This window comes from Lepidochelys kempii, chromosome 6, assembly GCF_965140285.1.
Source record: "Lepidochelys kempii isolate rLepKem1 chromosome 6, rLepKem1.hap1, whole genome shotgun sequence".
Lineage (NCBI taxonomy): Eukaryota > Metazoa > Chordata > Testudines > Cheloniidae > Lepidochelys > Lepidochelys kempii.
This window is the reverse complement of record NC_136385.1, coordinates 127699774-127718260: the sequence shown is the minus strand read 5'-3', so window position 1 is coordinate 127718260 and position 18487 is coordinate 127699774. Positions and strand designations below refer to the sequence as shown.

At 48.7% G+C, this 18487-nt stretch overlaps 1 protein-coding gene across 17 annotated transcripts in view; it reads right to left on the bottom strand.

The window, feature by feature from the left end:
• The window catches only part of TRIM9 (tripartite motif containing 9), a 128614-nt gene that overhangs the window by 39165 nt on the left and 70962 nt on the right, over positions 1-18487 (bottom strand). For 15 of the 17 annotated variants that reach the window (XR_012159620.2, XM_073350161.2, XM_073350165.2 and 12 more), the window contains exons 3-4: positions 17899-18021; positions 663-773 (exon numbers count right to left, since the gene is read on the bottom strand). Coding sequence is in view for 16 of the 17 variants with exons in the window: in XM_073350161.2 (XP_073206262.1) it covers positions 663-773; positions 17899-18021 (234 nt within the window). In the remaining variant the exon portion in view is untranslated. The remainder of the gene's footprint in view (positions 1-662; positions 774-17898; positions 18022-18487) is intronic. The other 2 variants (XM_078853417.1, XM_078853418.1) reach the window with 1 other exon arrangement.

Here is an 18487-nt window from a genome sequence, read left to right as displayed (position 1 = left end):
AGCGGATGGGAGTTTAGCTGCTGAGTTCCAGTGGAACAGGACTGGGCCCCAAAATACTAAGGAATCTTCTTAAGATCATGCCTATGCTAGACTGAAATTGGCAGGAAGAAAATCTCCCTAGATGACTGGGCCCAATCCAATATGCCACCTTGGAGCCCTCTTCCACACCCCACAAATCCCTAGGATTGCATCAGCAACCTTACACTAGAAAGCAGAAGCACCCTGCTGCTGGCCATGTCTCCTCTCCTTGGCCAGGCCCCTGACATGGCTCCTATGCTGGTGGCAGGAAGGGGATGGGGATGGGGATGGGGTAGAGCTTTAATAATCCTTTACAAAGTATTTTTAGACCATTATATATATATATATATACACAGAGAGAGAGAGAGAGCGCTATTATTAAGTATCACTAAGTATATATTATTAAGTATTACTAAGTATTATCTAGTGCCTAAATACTCCTGATGGGATTGGCACGTTCTTCTAATGACAACGAATATGGACCAATCAACCTGGGGCTGTATTCCTCTGTGGTGTAGCTCCACTGACTCCATCCTAGTTACACAGGGGATGAATGTGGCCTCTGGACCTGCACTCGCTCGCCCTCGCAGTCAGCCCAGCTCTTCTGTCCAAAGGCACCTGGAAGTGAACAGCCACACACCCACCTGTAAAAACCCACTGGGGTCATTCTCTTTGATGACCTCCAAACAGTACTCCATCAGGCCTGTGGTCTGGCGCAGCTTGACTGTGCAGTGAGAGATCTGGTCTCGTACCACCTGCAACGGGATGAGGAGAGGAGTTTCCAAGTGCAGGTGGAAGCAGTGAGGGTTGAAGGGCATGCGCCCGCCCCCAAAAGGTTAACAGGGGCTTTGCCATTGGGAACAGGATCAGACCATGAAAGGATCAGACTGAAGAACTCTGTCAAAGGACGGGAGCAAAAGACTAAAGAGAACATCAAAGACAGGAGTTAAATAATTGGCCTCCAGAGCCCTGAATCCATGAAGAGCACACAACTGGATTGGATTAATTATTCAGACTAGTGGATTAGATGTATCTCTGCTCACAGCACACCATTAATACGAGGACACAACACAGAAACAGCTGAGTTACAAATAACTGTTTACTCACTATACACAACATACATGGCCCAGCTACAGATAGACACAGTCACTCTAGTAGGGATCTAGTGGCTTCTGCAGCAGAAGACAGGGAGACCCACTAGAGGGTTTCCAAAGTATTCTAAAAGGGGGCTACCTAATTCCTATCATCCTCAGCTGGTGTCGATCAGCGAAGTGACTCTGTTTCCAAGGAAGACATGCCTGTTTATCAGCTGAGGGTCTGGCCCTGTATTTTTAAACTAAACACATATAAACTTCAACATTATCGATTACTATTAGCAGTAATAACACCTAGTCCTTATCTAGCACATTTCATCAGCAGTTCTCAAAGCGCTTTTCAAAAGAGGTCAGTATCACAATCCCCAATGGGGAAACTGAGGCACAGATTGGTGAAGTGGCTTGCCTAAGGGCAACCAGGAGCAGAGCTGGGACTAGACCCAAGGTCTCCTAAGTCCCAGTCTACTGCCCTTATTTACTTACAAGGCTACACTGCCTCCTTCCCCTAGTGGTGGGCTGTAGTGAAAGTAACTTCTTCCCAAATGCCAGGGTTGTCAGTAAAAATAGGGTCCTCAGACCCCCCCCTTCCTTTATTTTAGGGCTACATCTTTCTCCATGAACTCTTTCCACCTTGGCAGAGCTCAGCCCTCCCTCTGCTTTGAGAGCTGCAGGTGGGAAGTGCTAGATAAGAACGAGGTGGCATTACAGATAGTAGCTGATAATGCTGCAGTTTATATTTTTTGATCAACATATAATCATGTCTTCAGTCTTGCACGGTGCTGAGTCAGCAACACAGGGCACATCAGAGCAGGCCCTATGTTTGCAGGATGCAACCACTGGTGTCACTGGGTAAGGAGAACCGTGGAAACACATGCAAATTAATCCACAGATCTGGAGGACAGGTCAAGGTGAATTACTTAGCGCTACCCACGAATGACCAGCAAGAATCCGTCAGCAAGAACGCCTGGCACTCCACAGATACAGTCACTACCTCTCTCTTTACAGTCCCCGTAAAATCACTGCTTCTTTATGTAATTTACTCTGTGGCTCTCCAGACCATGTTCTCTATGAAGACGCATCAGTTCAACTGTAGGGGGTCCCTAGAAAGGGAAGTGCTGCATGACCCTAGTAGCAGAATACACATGGGTGCACTGACCCTGATCTGCTGAGAAAAATAGCAACAATTTATACCAGATGCCTATACAGGCAGGAAATCACAGAACATCACCATGCTGAATCCTAGAAACAGAAACATTAACATGCCCATCTTTGACCCTTCCCCATGGTCCTTTTTCACGGTGAGTCACTGGAAAGAGTCAATCTTTCTCAGCTCTGGCCCTTGGGTCTCCTGACAGTGAGTTCTGGGAGATGGCGTCAGTGCTTACGACCGACTGGCACTTCAGGGCAAAATTCTCCCCTCTGACCTTTACTGCCAATCTCTTACCTGCCGCAACGGATTTTTGCTGCATACTCTGCACTTATTCAGCATACAGGACTTCAGCTGATGTCGATGGAAGTTTTGTGCACAGGGTACGCAAGAGAGATGTTTCGCGGAGGATAAGAGATCTGTAGCACAGGTCAGTGAGAGTAATTTTATCCTTTTGGCTGAATGCTCCAATGGAAGGTCTGAGACGTTTTAAAAAAAGAGCCCAAAGCTTTGTAAAGTTCTCCTTTAGGCCTCAATCAAGCTAACCGATTCAGTAGATCCTATTTGTTTAATGTGGACAATACAATGTGAACAATGTTTAATACAGACAAAGCACAGAATCATAGAAGATTAGGAAGGGACCTCAGGAGGTCATCTAGGCCAACCCCCTGCTCAAAGCAGGACCAACCCCAACTAAATCATCCCAGCCAGGGCTTTGATGGGATGTTCCATCACCATATGCAGCAACAAACCATTTGAAAAGCCTGCAGTAAACGGAAATGGAGGTCACAGTTTCGCATTCATTGCTACAGTAGTTACACCACAGTGTCTATGCACCAGCCAGGTATGTGGATAGACAGCACTATTGGCAAGGTAGCTTCATCTGATGACAAGTGAAATGTATCACCCGAGCATCCTCATTGCTCAGATACCGTAAGGTGAAATGAAGCATGCGCTAAACTTCTGCCCATGTGACTGGCTGTTAAGAGTGCAATTACTCCTTCACGCCAATCAAGGAAATCTTGTGTTTCTCAGGTATAATTTAACCACCTATACAGAATTACATACCACACTGAAAACTGTCCAGAGCTCCATGTAACTCAGGCTGATATGCCCACTTATGCAGCAATGCATTAGTTAAAGGATTGCCAACAAATAATTTTCTATATAGCTCCTGATTTGTATTGACTCTCCACAAAAACCCTTTTGCTGGTTTTATCCCTCTTTCTAGGAAAACATTATATTCAATTTGATTGCTGTGAAACTGAAGCCAGAGTAATCCCCTTTGGTTTAATTCTCTGGGTCTGAATTTGCTTTCACTTACATGGATGCAAACCAGGTCCAAGTTCACTGAAGTCAGGAATTGCACCAATGTACTGAAAAGACAACTCTAGTCTGTCCATGCACCAGCAACCCTAACCATATCAACCCAAGAGGATTCACAACTCCAGAAACAGTGTTAACTAGTGCACTGTTGAGGTAAAACCAGCAGGGGGAGCTCACACATTGTTTTTTGGTATGTTCCACTATACCAAAGTGAAAAGAACAGGAGGACTTGTGGCACCTTAGAGACTAACCAATGTATTTGAGCATGAGCTTTCGTGAGCTACAGCTCACTTCATCGGATGCTTATGCTCAAATACATTGGTTAGTCTCTAAGGTGCCACAAGTCCTCCTTTTCTTTTTGCGAATACAGACTAACACGGCTGCTAATTTGAAACCTGTCATTATACCAAAGTGGTGAATGCTAAAGTTTGCTTTTAATTTTGTGACAGCATACAGTAGTGATGGGTTATCTTTCAAGGCCAGGACATAATGCAGAGAGGCTGCCCTCACCAAGGTATGGCAATTAGAAGAGCACATCAGAGTTTTGCCCTAGACATATTAAAGATTTCCCTATAATTTGGAGGAAGATGTAATTCAATGCTAATTTGACACCCAAGTGAGCTGAAACAATTACCCTGAGAAGGAGGAGCACGGCCTACCGGCCAGGCCAGTAAACTAGAGCCCTGGGTTCTACTCCTGGCTCCGCCATTGACAAGCTGTGTGACCGTGCCCAAATCACATCCCTTCTCTGTGCCTCAGTTTCCCTCCTTTGTCTATTTAGATTGTGAGCTCTTTGGGGCAGGGACGTCTCTCACTATAGGTTTGATCCGTGCCTAGCATAGAACCTCTTAGCAAAAGTGTAATATAAATGATAATATATTGCCTATCTTCATAAAATACACTGTCTTCTAACACCAACCAGCCCCTCACACCTCTTCTATTCCTTCTGCCAGCCATTTCTCAAGAAGCTCCTCTGTATCCAGCCTTATGAACTGGGGTTTGGCTCTTGTTGTCAAAAAGCTGGTGTCTCATGGGGAGTGATGTTCCTGGCTCAGCCGCTGTTCTTTCCACAGCACGCTGCAGCGAGTGAAGGTCACGGCTTCCACTCACTTTGGTCGCTTGATATAGTTTGACATTTTAAATTAGCCAGTTTTAACGATAGCCCCATGCACAGCAGCTGTTTGCAGCAAGATGTGTGGCCCTAAACTCAGGGGGCTAAAGTCTGCTTTACCTTTTGGGGGAACAGTGTGTGAACAGATTTCCTGCCAGCCAAGGCGTCAGGCTGGTTTCCCTAGTCGCCGCAGACATGGCCTGCCTCTGCTCTGCAGTCCAGCTTTTTAAACCACTTCAGAGCATAGTTAGGGCTAGTTTACAATGGCCAGGGGAATCAAGCTCCTGCCTTGCCTGCACTGTAAAGGGGAAACAGAAGTAGGACTGGGACCCGAGAGTTTCATCGCCTGAATAAGCGGAGAGTAACTTGTTCACGGGCCAATAAAAAACTAACCCCGTCTATACCTTTAACACTGCTCCTCTGGGACTTGGCATCTCACTCCAAAGCCATCTCTGCGGCTCTCACCATTGTGTCGAGCATATTCACTTCATGTAAAGTCCTGAGACCCCGCATGGATTATCGTTAGCCCTTAGTTTCTTGGTTCTTTGGGGCTGATTCCCTGTTGCCTTGTAACCTGGTCTAGTCATTTACGTTGGGCAAAGTGGGTGTAAAAGACTTCTTCGGCCAGATTCTTGTCTCAGGTGCTTCGGTTCTAAACCCCTGTAATCTGACCGTCTTCAGTGGCGGTACACTAGGGTAAGTAAGGGGATGTCTACACTGCAATAAACAACTCATGGCTAGCCCGGGTCAGCTGATTCAGGCTCGCAGGGCTGAGGCTGCTGAGCTGCCAAATTGCAGTGTAGACATTTGGGCTTGGACTGGAACCTGGGCTTTGGGACCCTGCAAGAACAGAGGGTCCCAGAGCTTGAGCTCTGGCCCAAGCCCAAACGTCTACACTGCAGATTTGTAACTGTGCAGCTCGAGCCCCATGAACCTGAGTCAGCTTACCTGGACCAGCCGCGGCCACATCTTTTATCACAATGTAGACCCCGTGGCTTTCTCAGATTCTCTCCTCATTGGCAACCTTTCAGACGACCTGCTTCTGGCCATACAGCTGCTCTGCAGGATAAGAAGTCGCTGCCCAGTCATGGAACCTGCTCTGGTTCCTAAAGTGCACGTTGCCCACAAACACCAACACCCAGTGAACGCCACCTGAAGAGACTGTGTGTTTCTCTGTCGGTCGGACCACTGATGAGCTGTGTAATCGCCGGGCCAAATGCACATAAAAGCAGCAGCCTTCCCTTCATCCCATCCCGCTGTGAAAACGCTCCCTTGGGAAATGCATATACTGCTAGGGAGGCAACAAATATGGGATTGGAAAAACAATCTTTATCTCCTAATCTTCTTTGCGACTTAAATCTTGGTTCAGTTCTTGCTGGATAATGAATTCATGGGCTTCTCCCTACAAAGCCAATGCTTTAATAATATCATCAGTGGAACCACCATCTGCTATACCTGGCAATGCATGTAAATCTCAGATGGTTTTGTTTCGGCTAAGTGTTAAATTAAGAAAATGGTTGCAAGGAGAGACTAAGGTCAGTGGCAAGCCAGTCTAACCCAGGAGCCTACTACAGATCAGATGCCCAATGCCGGTTCACGTCAGGCTTTGTACTCTTCCTGCACTGCCTGTGTTACTCGCTGCAAAGTGGAGCACACTGAAGCGTACGTGCAACAGACAATGCGAGTGACTGTACGGGGTTGCCCTGCAGAGCGCAGGCCCTGGATGTGTGCCGATGAAGCACAAGACTGAACATGGGAATTTTAAACCTACAACATTATGCAAAGTCAAAACATTTACGGTGGTCATCAGCAGTGTGATTAGCTGGGTCTGGACCGGGTCCAACACGTTTATGAAGCAGGATTAATGAAATTCCTGCCTATGTCAATAGACACTGAGCGTTCAGCTGTGAGCATAATCGTCCTGTAACTTGGGCCCACTGCTCACACCCACAAAGCTGGACTCATCTGTGCAGGGCAGGGGAGACTGCACCAGTTTGCAACTGCAGGGCCTCCCTGTAATTCATCTGCTTGAGCAGGATGGAGCGCTGGAGCTTGCATCCCCATGGAAGGGGCTGGGGGGCTCCACCACTTCAAACCTGCAGATCCCGCCAGATTATATAAGGGCCTGATCCAAACCCCTCTACGGTCAATAGAAAGATTCTCATGGACTCCAGGGGGATTTGGAAAAGCCCAGAAGAGTCCAGCAACTCTGCTGCACGCATTACTTTGGAACGATACAAACCAAGGATACAAACCAAGCCTTGCTTAATTATGGAACATGCTGGGAAGAGGCTAATAGGATGTAACTGACTGGGTAAGTCATGTTGGGGAGTTTGGCAGTGCTGGGCTGGTTGGGAAAGAGTTCAGAGCAGCTGCTTATGATTTGGTGGTGATCTCTTTGACAACGCAAAGGGATTTTTTTTCTTTACATGCTAAAGGGGGGCACCAACCAGAACCCTCTGTTGCTAATTACTGCCTGTCATGGAGCATTTTTGTCAGCCCCTGCAGCTCACTGCAACCTTAAAATAGGCAATTTATTCCAAAAGTTTTTCTTCCCGGTAAGATAACATTAGCTGTAATTTACATTTTAATACAGCCCCTAAAAGACAATAACATCTGCACTCATCTCTGCACAAGGGTCTGCTTTCCTTTTCAGTATTCGACACTAGGTTACTGGATTTTGCAACCTTCACTACCAAACCTTGGCCCCTCAGAGGTCCAAAGGATGAGCTAGGCCGGAGCTACCACGCAGGAGGACTCCAGTTTAGGACACCCTGTGAGACTCCAACTCCTGCATGTCACCTGTGATCACTCTCAGGGCTGGTCTCCATGGTGCATTGGTCTGCACCAAAGGTGTGTAAATCTTAGTCTGCACTACTGTGTTATGAGCTAACTGGCTCATGCAGATCCTGCTGGTGTGCATGAAAAGTTCCCTAGTGCGGGTTAACATAGTACGGTTTGAAACAGAACTACATTAATGCACATTAAGAAACTTTTAGCGCATGTCAGCAGTGTCCACATAGGTCAGTTAGTGTGTGATATGCTTATGACTAAAGCATCATGTAGGCAAGCCCTCGATCTCCTGAGATGATTATTGCAACATTCAGGAAGGAATCACCCTATACAGCATTAGCCAGCAGCATTATGCTTTTTCCACTAGTGGAGGCCCATCGCCAAAGACAGCCCTCAGTTTGATGGACCAATGATTTGATCTGGCATGGAAAATCTTATGTCCCTATTAGATCTGGCTGAAAAATGGCGGTGGGGTGGGGTGGGGATGTTGATTTTTGATTTTTGGCTGAAATTCAATACTGAAAAATTGTGGTCAAAACGAGGAAAAAGTCAATGTGGAATTTCTGCTCTGGTGCCTCGTACTCCTGTTCTCCTTTATAGACTGGGTTGTCTGGTCGGACTACATCTCCCACGATGCACCATGGTCTACTCTCTTGGAGGCAGACCCTGTGCATCATGGGAGTCCTTGGCCATTGAGCAGCATGGAAGATGTAAGCCGGTGTAGGAGCCCGGCCCATAGAGGAGAATCATAGAATCACAGAACATTAAGGTTGGAAGAGACCTCAGTAGGTCATCTAGTCCAACCCCCTGCTCAAAGCAGGACCAATCCCAACTAAATCATCCCAGCCAGGGCTTTGTCAAGCCGGGCTTAAAAACCTCTAAGGATGGAGATTCCACCACCTCCCTAGGTAACCCATTCCAGGGCTTCACCACGCTCCTAGAGAAATAGTTTTTCCTAATAGCCAACCTAGACCTCCCCACTGCAATTTGAGACCATTGCTCCTTGTTCTGTCATCTGCCACCAGTGAGAACAACCTAGCCCCATCCTCTTTGGAACCCCCCTTCAGGCAGTTGAAGGCTGCTATCAAATCCCCCCTCACTCTTCTCTTCTGCAGACTAAATAAGCCCAATTCCCTCAGCCTCTCCTAGTAGTCATGTGCTCCAGCCCCCTAATCATTTCTGTTGCCCTCCGCTGGACTCTCTCCAATTTGTCCACATCCTTTCTGTAGTGGGGGGGAGACCAAAACTGGATGCAATACTCCAGATGTGGCCACACCACGGCTGAATAGATGGGAATAATCATTTCCCTTGATCTGCTGGCAATGCTTCTACTAATGCAGCCCAATATGCCGTTAGCTTTCTTGGCAACAAGGGGACACTGTTGACTCATATCCAGCTTCTCATCCACTGTAATCCCTACGTCCATTTCTGCAGAACTGCTGCTTAGCCAGTTGGTCCCAAGCCTGTAGCGGTGCATGGGATTCTTCCGTTCTAAGTGCAGGACTCTGCACTTGTCCTTGTTGAACCTTGTCAGATTTCTTTTGGACCAATCCTCCAATTTGTCTAGGTCACTCTGGACCCTATCCCTACCCTCCAGCATATCTACCACTCCTCCCAGTTTAGTGTCATCAGCAAACTTGCTGAGGGTGCAGTTCATGCCATCTTCCAGAACGTTAATGAAGATATTGAACAAGACCAGCCCCAAGACCAACCCTTGGGGCACTCCGCTCGATACCGACTGCTAACTGGACACTGAGCCGTTGATCACTACCTGTTAAGCCCAACGATCTAGCCAGCTTTCTATCCACCTTATGGTCCATACATCCAATCCATACTTTTTTAACTTGCTGGCAAGAATACTGTGGGAGACCATGTCAAAAGAATGGGAACATGCGGTACCTAAACTAAATCTCCCATAGTGCACTGCAGCGGCATTCCAAATCAAAGTATTTTGGTTTTCAGGCATTCATTTTTTGATGAAAAATTGAGAGTTTCCACAGAAAGTGGAGACTACTTGTGAAAAAATTTTCTTTACAAAATCCAATTTTCTGTCAAAACCCAATTTTGACAGAACATTTTCGAGCTGCCTTAGACTCTGAGTTAATAAGGTGATGTTCTTGGTGCCCTGAGAGAAGAGTGCCTAAATTGTTCCCTGCTCTTAAGAGCCCCTTCTCCTTTCACTGAACATCGTCCCACATACTGAGTTGAGGAAATTCCCATATCCCACCCTTCCAGAGGGAAGAACATAGCGTCAATGGCAAAGGTTGGTCCTACAGAAAAGGGGGAGGTGGGTCTGACAGTCAGCCTTACCTACTAGCCAGAAGAGCTACACCAAAATCTTGTGTCAAATCAAAAAGGGGTATGACGCACGAGCAAAGACAATACACTGCCCCCCTCTGTCTGCTGTTGGTAGTAACAGGGCCTGTGTCCTGGAGTGGAGAAGCTGAGCTCAGACATCACTGACTCATTATTATGGCCTGATGATGCTCCCAAGAGAGGCTGTTCCATAGTGCACTGTGATGACGGTAGGGGTTTCACTTATCCAATGAGATTATTTTCAAAATCCAATAGCCCAACTGGAACTTTTCACAAGAAACCCTATAAATCGAAAGCAATGGGCCCATAGGGCATCACAAGGCATTTTAATAGCCAGCCAGACTGAAAGCTAAGGCCGGTTAAATTTATTGACATTTGCCTTGTCTCTCTCTCTTGTTTAAAGCTGCTGTTCATTTCTGGCTGATATAAAAATCAAATACCTAGTGCCCCCATTAACCATTAGACCAGGGGTCGGCAACCTTTCAGAAGCGGTGTGCCGAGTCTTCATTTAGTCACTCTAATTTAAGGTTTCGCGTGTCAGTCATACATTTTAACGTTTTTAGAAGGTCTCTTTCAATAAGTCTGTAATATATAACTAAACTATGGTTGTATGCAAAGTAAATAAGGTTTTTAAAATGTTTAAGAAGCTTCATTTAAAATTAAATTAAAATGCAGAGCCCCCCGGCCCGGTGGCCAGGACCCGGGCAGTGTGAGTGCCCCTGAAAATCAGCTCGCATGCTGCCTTTGGCATGCTTGCCATAGGTTGCCTACCCTTGCATTAGAACAAATAAACAAGAGGTGGGGTAAATTCTCTATCACCTGGAGTCTTTGAACCAGCCTGGGGTGTCTCTTTCTACAAGATGTGCTCTAGGTTCCCCACAAGTTGGGCCAGATGTGTAGGGTGAAGTTTCTGGCCTGTATTATGAAGGAAGTGAAAACAGATCATCATAATGGTCCCTTCTGGTCTTAAAATCTACAGCTGAAACTAAAGAGGGGTTGTTTTCTGAAATGCAGACAGAGAAAAGGGTTATCAGTCGGGGAGGAGGGGCGCAATGCACCTTTCATGGTACAGAACTAATGAGAGCAGTGGTTAAAATGCAGGTGGAAAGAACAACTGGAAAGATTCTGACATTCAGGCCTAACTTACAATGCCTATGTGTAATTTGTACCAAGTATTTCCAGTTGGACACGTTTCAGTGGAGATCAGAGGGGGTTTGTAACTGGAATTGCAGTGGCATTAATAGTCATCACGATGCCGGAGGTACCATATGTAGGAAACTTGAATGATCTCATTTGAGATGAGATGAGATTGAGATGACCTCTCGAGGTCCCTTCCAATCCTATGATTCTACGATTTCCATCTAAGGATTTGTAAGGTGCAGTTCCGAGCCCAGATTCCAGTGCAAAATACACAAATGGAGAACAAACCAAAAAGCCCCAGAGAAGTTAGTGCTAATAAAACAACTTAGTAAAACCAGCAGAAAGCAAAGTGGTATGAGAAGGCTAGAGGCGTAAAACCTCATTACTAAAGGGACAACTCAGGGTAAAAATAAATGTTGATAGAAAGTCCATTTACATTTGACTTCTTGAACAGGTTCCCAAGCTCATTCATTTTGCAATGTCATCTCTTTCTTCTGCAATCCTTGCTGCCTCTCCGGATCAATGAGCCAGCTCTCTGCTCTAAGAAGAATGAGTCAGATGGCTTCTGAGTCAGGAGCCTTCAAGTTCAACTGCCTCTTACTACTGATCCCAGGCCTTACTCTAGAGTCTCTGCAGGATGGTCTCCTGCACTTGGTGTTAGTGCCATCTCTCCATGTGCAGGCAGAATGCCAAAATACTGTGTCCAAGACACTTGAAACCTTTTACAATCAATCCTCCCTCAGGCAGCAGAAAAATGAACTGTCCAGCCTTTAACCTCTCTTCATAGCTTTTCCCTCTCCCTTGTCCACTCTCCAGTACAGATCACCTCCACAAGGTGCTCAGATACCTCCCATGGGCACGAGCAAGATATAAAAGACTGAGAGATAATGTGGGGACTGGAGAGTTTTTGTAAAAGAAAGCACAGGAAGGTCTCATGTTAGCTGCTCAAAGGGGGGCCTGGTCTACGTCAACCTAATTATGTCAGTATCCACACTTCAGCCTTGCTCCCACCAGTGTAAGTGCCGTGCTACACCGACATCATAACTCCAGCTCCACGAGAGGCGTGGGGCTTCTGTCGGTGTAGTTAGGGCGATGCCGTGCCCATGCAGACACTGCGGGTTATTACGCTGGCGGTTGGCTGTCATCCTTGTCACTTTCACGGCTCCCTGCCCGGGCTGTGACATTGACAAGAAAGCCGCTCACAGCTGGGGCCGTCACACTGGAGTGGGAGGTGAGCTCCAGCTAGAGCCCTGCTGCCCTGCAGGGCTCTGCTGGGCTGCCACCTGGGCTCCCCACTCCTCGCTGGGTGCCCTGCTGCCCCTCCCGGGTCCCGGCTCCCCACTCCCCCTTCCAAGCTGGGCTGCTGCCTGGGTTCCGAGCTCCCTGTTCCCCGCTGGGAGCCTGGCTGCACCCGAACTCCGAGCTCCCTGCTGGGCAGCCAGGCTCCTGGCGGGGAGCTGCGTGGAGCTGAGAGTTCAGGCTCTCAGCCCCCCACATGTCAGTGGAAGCGCTGCTGGTGAGGACGTGCACCCCCGACAGAAAGGGCAACGTGGACATGAATCACCACAGTAATTACTGTAAGTCAGTAATCGGCTGTAAGTCGATCCAACATAGGTCGACTTAAGTTTGTAGTGCAGCCCAGAGTAAAGAGGCTCATTTTAATCGTGTGAGGCTCTTTGTGGTAACTTCAAGCAGAAAAAAATACTCCACGAATTCCCACCCCCACCCCAACTCCCAAAACTCTAACATTTCAGCTTGGATTTTCAAAGAACCTAAAGGAATTAGGTGCCTCATGGGAGTTAGGTAGCTAATTGCCTTAAACTTTTTTTTGGAAAAATCTCAGCTCTAATTTCTGAAGCCAGCTCCTCTGGATCCAGAAGCATTACATGAGTACAGGACGTGAACGTATTAGCCTTTCACCTCTGGAGATCTAAGGTCATACACTGGCTAAGGTCAGGAGTGGTACAAGTTTTGTGACCACAGCATAGCCCTTAACACACATCTGTCCACGTAATCAGTCTCTCCAGGGAATCTGACAATTGGGGTTCAGGGGTGAGGACTCCAGCAGCGAGGTTAGTGTAGTTACAGGTTAAAATGCATTGAGGGCAAAAGTCATCCATCCATCCAAAGGTCAGAATGGTCCACTTAAGCCTTATTATTGAGAGCGTAAGTGAGGTAGGGTTATGCTTTGGGTTGCCCCTACATGAATTTCACCCTTGGAGAACTGTGCAGAGAAGCCTGTATGTCACTCGCCCAAACTACTGGGCTTTGGACCATATTGGTCTCTTGCTTTCAGACAGCATCACATTCTGCAGCATCTTGAATTTAGAAATAAAACCAAAAGTGAGCATTAGAAAAATACAGCTGGGGGCGGGGGGGGGGGGTTATTACAGCTAAGGATGAAGGGGGATTCTTGGGTGGTGATTTAAAATGATGCCCACCACTGCTTCTCACAAGGACAGCACTTTTTGTTTCTAAAAACTAAGTCTTTAACATGGAGCACGAATAAGGAAGGGTTTGCTCTGGAAGTTCTGATCTCCACATGCATTTTGCAATATCAGGAAAAAGGAGAGGAGCGGGGGGAAGAAGAGTGAAAAATTGTCCCATTTTAGGTAATTTTACAAATATTTCCACCCAGGGGACAAATGTGAGCTGGCTCTTTGGGCAAACGTGGCGATGTGCCGCTTTGTCAGTGAAACTGTGTGTCAGATAAATGCGGTCAGCTCGGAAGCCCTGTTAACACACATTCCGGAATGCTGCATGGGAACAGAAATTTTGGCTACATGGACAAATCGACCCAGCATACAGAGCAAAGCTCTGCTCTCTCGCCCCTTCCGCACTTATAAACAGAGCCATGGCACCTCTGCAAGCAGGTGGGTCTACCAGAAAGATCCTTTCAAGAGCTGCTGCTCGTGGCAGTGCAAACTGAGTGCCAGGTGCAGAATGCAAGTGCGAGCGGTCTGACTGAGCAATGTCTTATGCCCACTTAGTGCCCGTATAAATGACTGCAAGGGAAGGAGGAATCACGTCCTAAGCTGCACTGCCGAATGCTGGATATCTTCCCTCTTGACAGATTCCGTAACATTTCCGCCCTCTGTACAGCAATTCCAATGCTCCACCGTCTCCGTGCAAATGCTGTTGGCTTTGTTACATTTCACAGCCCATGCCAATCACAATGCTCCCTCAGGTTCAGCGGCAGCTGCGGTCCTGTCCCCTTTGGAATGACGGCTGCTCTGTAGTTTCAAGCGCAACCCTGCTTACGTTTTGCGTTCCCTTTCCATGGCGGCGGAGTTCCTGTTTGACCCTGACAGCAGTGTCAGCCCAACCGCCATTCCTGTGTCGGCACAGCGATAGCAGAGGGCAGGCTTTGGGTCCTTTGTGTTGGGGTTAGGGTTAGGGTTAAGTGATGCTCTCTGTGGCTGGACAGCGGGTGTTGCTGTCCACTCATGCCCCCGGAACGGTGACCCACTTTCCGTCTTTCCCAAGGCAGCAGCGGCTGATCCCTCAATCGGTCACTGCTAAAAATGTAGGTCCTATTCCAGTCTGAATTTGTCTAGCTTCAACTTCCAGCCATTTGCTCATGTTCAAATTTTCTCTGCTAGACTGAAGAGCCCATTCTTAAATATTTGTTCCCCATGCAGGTACTTGCAGACTGTGATCAAGTCACCCCTTAACCTTCTCTTTCTTACGGTACGTAGATTGAGATTCTTGAGTCTATCACTAGAAGGGATGCTTTCTAATCCTTTAATCCTTCTTGTGTGGCTCTTCTCTGAACCCTCTCCAGTTTATCAACATCCTTCTTGAATTGTGGGCACCAGAACTGGACACACTATTCCAGCAGTGGTCGCATCAGTGCCAAATAAAGCGCCCAATGACAATTCCTCAGCCCAACGGAGCAGCCCATTGGAGCAGGGGCATTTACGTGCGTGGGCTAGGGGAGTGGCAGGGGCGTGGCTGGTGGGTCTGTGAACTGCATAGCCCCATTGCCCAATACGCAGCTCTTGGGCTGGCGGTAGCAGCCATGGCACAACTGAAGAGGTGCCCCATGCATGCCCCATCTCTGGCCTCCAGGGGAAGGATGCTACCAGACCGCCATGCTGTGTTTATTTATCCAGGCTTTATGCAAAGGGTGAGCATACCAACTTAACAATGCAAAAGCCCCATGACACGTGTATACACACGCGTTGCATAGGACTCTGTCGCACAATTAAGACAAAACCATATTATGTAACACTCCCAGATCATCTTCAAAGTACCAGTTCTGCTACCTTTATTACTTATTCCCTAGCATGTGAACTAAAAGGAACAGTCTAGTCGTTTAGTCTAAAAATGTGACCTACATTGAAACTGCTACTGATCCGCGGAGGATGGCCGCTGGATTTGAAAGACCAATTGCTTTGGAGAGTCCACCCCACAGCAGTAAGAAATTAAAACCAGCGTTCAATTGTCACTGGTACTGGGGGACCTGGAATATGGCATGAGCCCTTCTTGCCGGCTCTTTGAACCCAGTCGCATCGGGCAACCTTCCCTCTTCCCAGGAGCCTTTGCTGCAGCTGCATTCACAGACCAGCCCTGGCCAACATTTTCACATGTGGCTGCCCGCAGTAAGGCCCCTAAATAGAAGTGGCCGGTGGGAAGTTGCTGGGAGTTGTGGGGACGCAGCACGTCAGAAAGGGAGAGCGCTTTTAGATGGGTGCCTAAGTAGGAATGTAAGTGCCTGGCTTTAGGGAGCCAAGTCTGAAAATTCAGGCTGTGTTTAGAGTTTAAAAGAGTCCCATTTGTGGCTGGGTATTTTTCTCTGTGACGGAGCACCGGCACTGGGTTCAGGGCTCTAAAACACTGGCAGGAAAACAGTTTCTGCACCCCTCAGAATTTACTGCCCACCAGCCCTGTCCCACTCTTGCTGATGTAGCCGGGCCAAGCTAGACAGCTGGCTGGCTTTGATCAGACTCATCACGTTACCCCGTAAGGAATGCCCAGCTACACAGCAGAGCGGCTTTGTTTTTAAACTCTGACTTCTGTCAGCGCTGCAGGGCAAAGCAGAGGCCCTGACTTTGGAGGTGTGAATTCAACTGGTGGCCAAACAAGGACAAGAAAGAAAGGTGTCAGGGACAAGGCTGTTATGCCTTCATGAACAAGAGGGGAGGTGATCTGTGCACTTGTGAAATGGGGAGGTGGGGCGCTGGTCCACACGGCAGCTTCCTTGCTAAGATGTGGCTCATGCGATGAAAACGTTTGAGAAGCCCTAAGCTAGAGCATCCGGTTTCTTCATTGTGAGGGTGAACATGAGATTAACAACAATGCCCTTCAGGCTCCCTCAGCTCTTCGGATGGGAAAACCTGGTTAGGTCCATCCTGGCAAAGGTCTACAAAATGAGTCAAAGCCATTCAGATGGCCCAACGCCGTGCTATGTGCCAAACGTATGAGGAGAGAGAGAGAGGAGACGTGAAAACTCCGCAAGCAGGTTTCAGCCGAATAACTGAAACACACTCAGATAACAGCCCCGGAAAGCTCAGCGTGAGATGGTTGTGTCTTCTCAATACCTCAGGCTCTGGGTGACCCACTTCAGTGTGATTGCCCTGGGCCTGCGTGGCTGGCTTGCTGATGTACAGTTACACCAGCCAATGGATACCATGCTAACACCAACCCGTCAACTCACGCCCACCTGACAGTCTCTGTTTAGCCCAAGCCCCAGAGTCCCCTTGGCAGCCACAAGCCAGCTGAAGAGAGCAGGTACTGTTCCTCAGGGAACCGCAGAGTGACGAACTGAAGGGTAATGCTGCCTTCCCTTCTCCTTCATGTCCCACTTTCAGCTTCACTTCTTGCACCTCCTCTCCTGGGCTATCTGTCTGGGGGTTTCCTGTGGCACCCCTGGAGTACCCGACTGTCATGTCTGACCTGATCCCCCAACATAAAGGTGCGTGACATGCAGAGCAAACACAATCACTGTCCTCTTCCTGTTGCATTCCTGTATTGCCCCCTTTGCACCTGGCTAATTTAGGGGCTGATCTTACAAGATGCTGGGGGTCCTCACCTTAGGGTGACCATATTTCCTAAAGTAAAAACGGGATGGCTGGGGCTTGCCTGAGCTCAAGGAACCCCAGCTCCCCACCACCCGGAGCTAGCTCCCCCGTGACCCGGGCTCCATACCCCATGACATCCATGGCTGGGGCGGGCCCCCAAACTCCCTGTTGCCCACGGCTGGGGATGACCTCCCCAAGCTCCGCGCTGCCTGCGGCTGGGGCTGAACGCCTGAGCCCCCACTGCCTGTGGCCAGCTCCGTGCCCCATGCAGCCTGCGGCTGGGGCTGACCCCCGCACTGAGCTCCGCACTGCCCAGGGCTGGGGCTCACTCCCCCCCAAGCTCTATGCCCCATGCCGCCTGTAGCTGGGGTTGAGCACCCGAGCCCTATGCCTCCCGCGGCTGGGGCTGCCCCCGAGACCCACTGCCTGGCACCTCATGTCGCCACACCCCCAACGTTCCTCTGCCCCGCCCCTTGGGGGGCACACCCAACCTTTTTGGTAAACTGGGCATTTGTTCATTTGCTCTTCCCAACTAATCAGGACAAAAGCGGGACAAATGCTCATTTTTGTAAAAAGAAGTCAGGATGGCCGGGACACCGCCTACAAACGGGACTGTCCCGGCCAGAAAGGGACATACGGTCACCCTACCTCCCTCATCTCCCACTGAAGTCAACAGAGCTGAGGGCTGTTGTCATAACTGCGGCCGAGCAGGGCCTACTTTAACGGTAAGCCTACCTGCTGAGCAGTGGGTGAAGGTTCGTGAATTGTCACAACGATCTGTGACAGAACACGGATTAAGAAAAAGATGCGAGGACGACTGAATCACTTCAGTCAGAAAGGCTCCGCTGATTTCACTCAAGGGCTGGGTTAAAATTACGACCGGTAACCAAGAGGCGCAGAGGCTCAGAAATCAGAAAGCTTTGAACTGACCTTCAGCTTATGCTCGTGCTCCTTGTTGACTCGGGACAGCAGCTGGGCTTTCCTCCTGTTGAGCGCGTCAATGAGGGCATCACACTGTGCCACCAGGCAAGCTTCGAACTCCACGCTGTTCTCCTGTGTTAACAAAGCACAGCTCACAGCCCCGGGGATTTCCCTGCACCTGCTGCAGCCCCTCCAGCAGGGAGGAGGGCTCGTCTGGAGTGGTCCCCCCCACATGTTAACTGCTCTGACTCTGGAAGCTCCCATTGGCCCCTTGCCCCTCTAGACATGTCCCTTCAGCCTCTCACTGGCCAGTCAACTGGGATCGGAAATAGCTCTCGGGAGGTGGGTTGGAGTGGAGTCCACATCTGGGTAAGGGTGGGAGGTTTTCCAGCAGCGGACTGGCTGGTCAGGGAGGGCGTGTGGGGTGGGGTGAGGTGAGGGAACTGGGAGTGGGGGGAGCCTGAAGGGGCTGTGCAAGGTTGTCTTGGGGAGGGATAACAGGAGGCTGGAATGCGTTTGGGAGCTTAGATTAGATGCTGTGAGCAAATATAGAAGGAACTGGAATAGCAGAAACCAGGAGTTCACTGAGGGTAAATAT